Source organism: Cynoglossus semilaevis, chromosome Z (genome assembly GCF_000523025.1).
Source record: "Cynoglossus semilaevis isolate Cse_v1.0 chromosome Z, Cse_v1.0, whole genome shotgun sequence".
In the NCBI taxonomy this organism is placed as follows: domain Eukaryota; kingdom Metazoa; phylum Chordata; class Actinopteri; order Pleuronectiformes; family Cynoglossidae; genus Cynoglossus; species Cynoglossus semilaevis.
Window position 1 is genome coordinate 12,388,364 of NC_024328.1, and position 2,132 is coordinate 12,390,495.

The following is a 2,132-nucleotide window of genomic DNA, read 5'->3' on the forward strand; positions in this document are numbered from 1 at the left end:
TAGACTTTTGTACCGCGGTGTGTAAAAAAAAAAAAAAAAAAGGCAGATAGAATTGTGAGGAAACTGGACGATCTCCCCGTAGAACAGAAGAAGAAATTTCAGAGCAGCGATAGTGTTTGCGATTTTTTGTTTTATCAGGAGGAAAAAAATCCCCGGAGAGGCAAAAATTGGCAATGCCAGTTTAGATCGACAGATGAGACAAAAAAGTCCTTCAATTTGTACTCCCTTTTGTCCAAATCTGTCTAAAGGAACGTGGCCTTCAGAGGGACGAGAGGATTTTTTTTTTAGTGATGCAGCTGAGCTCTCCACCAAGACAGTGCTGAACTAATAAATACTTCATGTATAAAACTAATAAAAAGACTAAAAAGACAGAGCAGAACCGAACCAAACCTGGACAGATTGGACTGAGATCACATGGAGAAGGAGAAGAAGAAGCAGATGCAGCCCACCTTTACTCTTTTTGTCACGCCACCTGTGACCCTCTAAACTCCACACTGCCACCTACTGGCCTCCACATGTTCACACGTTTCCCCACCATGGGTCTTCTGCGGCAGTATCTTCAGAACACAGGCAGGATGAGTGATGTATGATTGGTCGGACACAAGAGTCAAAAGTCCACCCTGCTATTTCGCAGTGTTCTTTGGCACAGCGACCCTCTTGGGCTGCCACAGGTGGTTGTGGATGGTGAAAGCGTCCACGCTCACCGACACGGTTCTGGCAGGAATGACGGTGAACTGCTTGCGGACGGAGCTGTACTTGTACAGTTTTCCGATCATCTTCTTGCCGATGCACTTGGGTCCGATGCCCGTCAGCCTGTGGATCTCCTCGGTGTCGGGGAAGTAGGAGTACAGAGCCCTGAACTTGCAGCTGGCGTCGCGGAAGAGGATCATCATATGGTTTGACTCGGTGTTCTCCAATTCCTTGGGACGGAAGTCAGTGTTAATGGTTGCTGCTGTGTCAGCAACAATTCAATGATCCAAACATGTATAAAAAGATTTATAAAAAGTTGTAAAATTTACAAGTTCAGATTTATTTAAACAATTTCTATAAGCCAGCTCAGTCACATGATCGCACATGCTCCAGTTGACATATTTTTATGTTGAATTTAATTTGAAGTCCATTTAGATTCATGAAAGTGAATCAAAATCAATCAAAAAACACCCTTATGGAAATGTAAATTGTTGAGATTGGTGAAGTTTAAACCTCCCTTTGACCGATCCGGTCACACGTCAAATGTAAACAACTCAACTGCTTCCATCATCATCTCGTACCTTAAGGATCTGGTTCTTCTGCGGCTCGTTGACTTTTCCAGCCAGGCAGCAGTAAGAGATTGCATTGTGGATGATTGTCTTGTTTGACTTGGTGCTAAGCCCCTTAAAGAGTTTAGAACCTGGAGGAAGAAAAACACGCAATTAAAGCAGAGCTACTAAAATACTACAGTAAGTAAGCACTGCAAAGTACCGCTAGCCTGGGAGTTTTTCCACTGATTGTGTTGACAAATATTTGACTGCATAATGACTGACAATTACTTGACCTGAATATCCTTTTTTCCTCTGGTATTTAATTCTTACATACAGTAGCTTCAGTTGAGATGTCAATTTTTTGCTTAGCAAACTGCCCTATATTCAGAGTATCATCCACATACATAGATACATAGATCCAGCAAATAGAGACAGTTTGTAGATGTTACTTTTCAAATATACTAACATTCTCTTTTACTGACTCTAAATTTATAATATAACTATTTGTATAAATACAGGTTTTATAATCAAACCATAATAATTACAGGCTTGCACAGGATCTTTGCTCTCACCTGTATATTCAGCCAACGATGCGATGGATGAAGCCGTGGAGCCGTTGTCCCAGTCTCTCTCTGCAGCTTGGTTGTTGTTACGATGGACAGGAAACGACTCCACGGAGTCACAGCTGGAGAACGTTGTGAAAATGTGAGGTATTAAATCATTTGTCAAAAAAAACAAACAGGGATCTCAAACAACGATAAGCTGGGGGCCACTGTTGCCCTTGCAATCTCATTGAAGAGCCAAAAACCAACAGCAGGGGGTCTGAACACGTTACATTGACCGTCTAGTTGTAGGCTGGACGCTTGTGGCAGGATAAATACACATATATAT

At 42.1% G+C, this 2,132-nt stretch overlaps 1 protein-coding gene across 1 annotated transcript in view; it reads right to left on the reverse strand.

The window, feature by feature from the left end:
* Positions 1 to 287: 287 nt before the first annotated feature.
* camsap1b (calmodulin regulated spectrin-associated protein 1b) overlaps positions 288 to 2,132 on the reverse strand; it is a 19,685-nt gene continuing 17,840 nt past the window's right edge. Inside the window, 3 exon segments of the mRNA XM_025053338.1 lie at positions 288 to 920; positions 1,272 to 1,390; positions 1,814 to 1,926. Of these exon segments, the coding sequence (XP_024909106.1) occupies positions 624 to 920; positions 1,272 to 1,390; positions 1,814 to 1,926 (529 nt within the window). The 3' untranslated portion in view covers positions 288 to 623.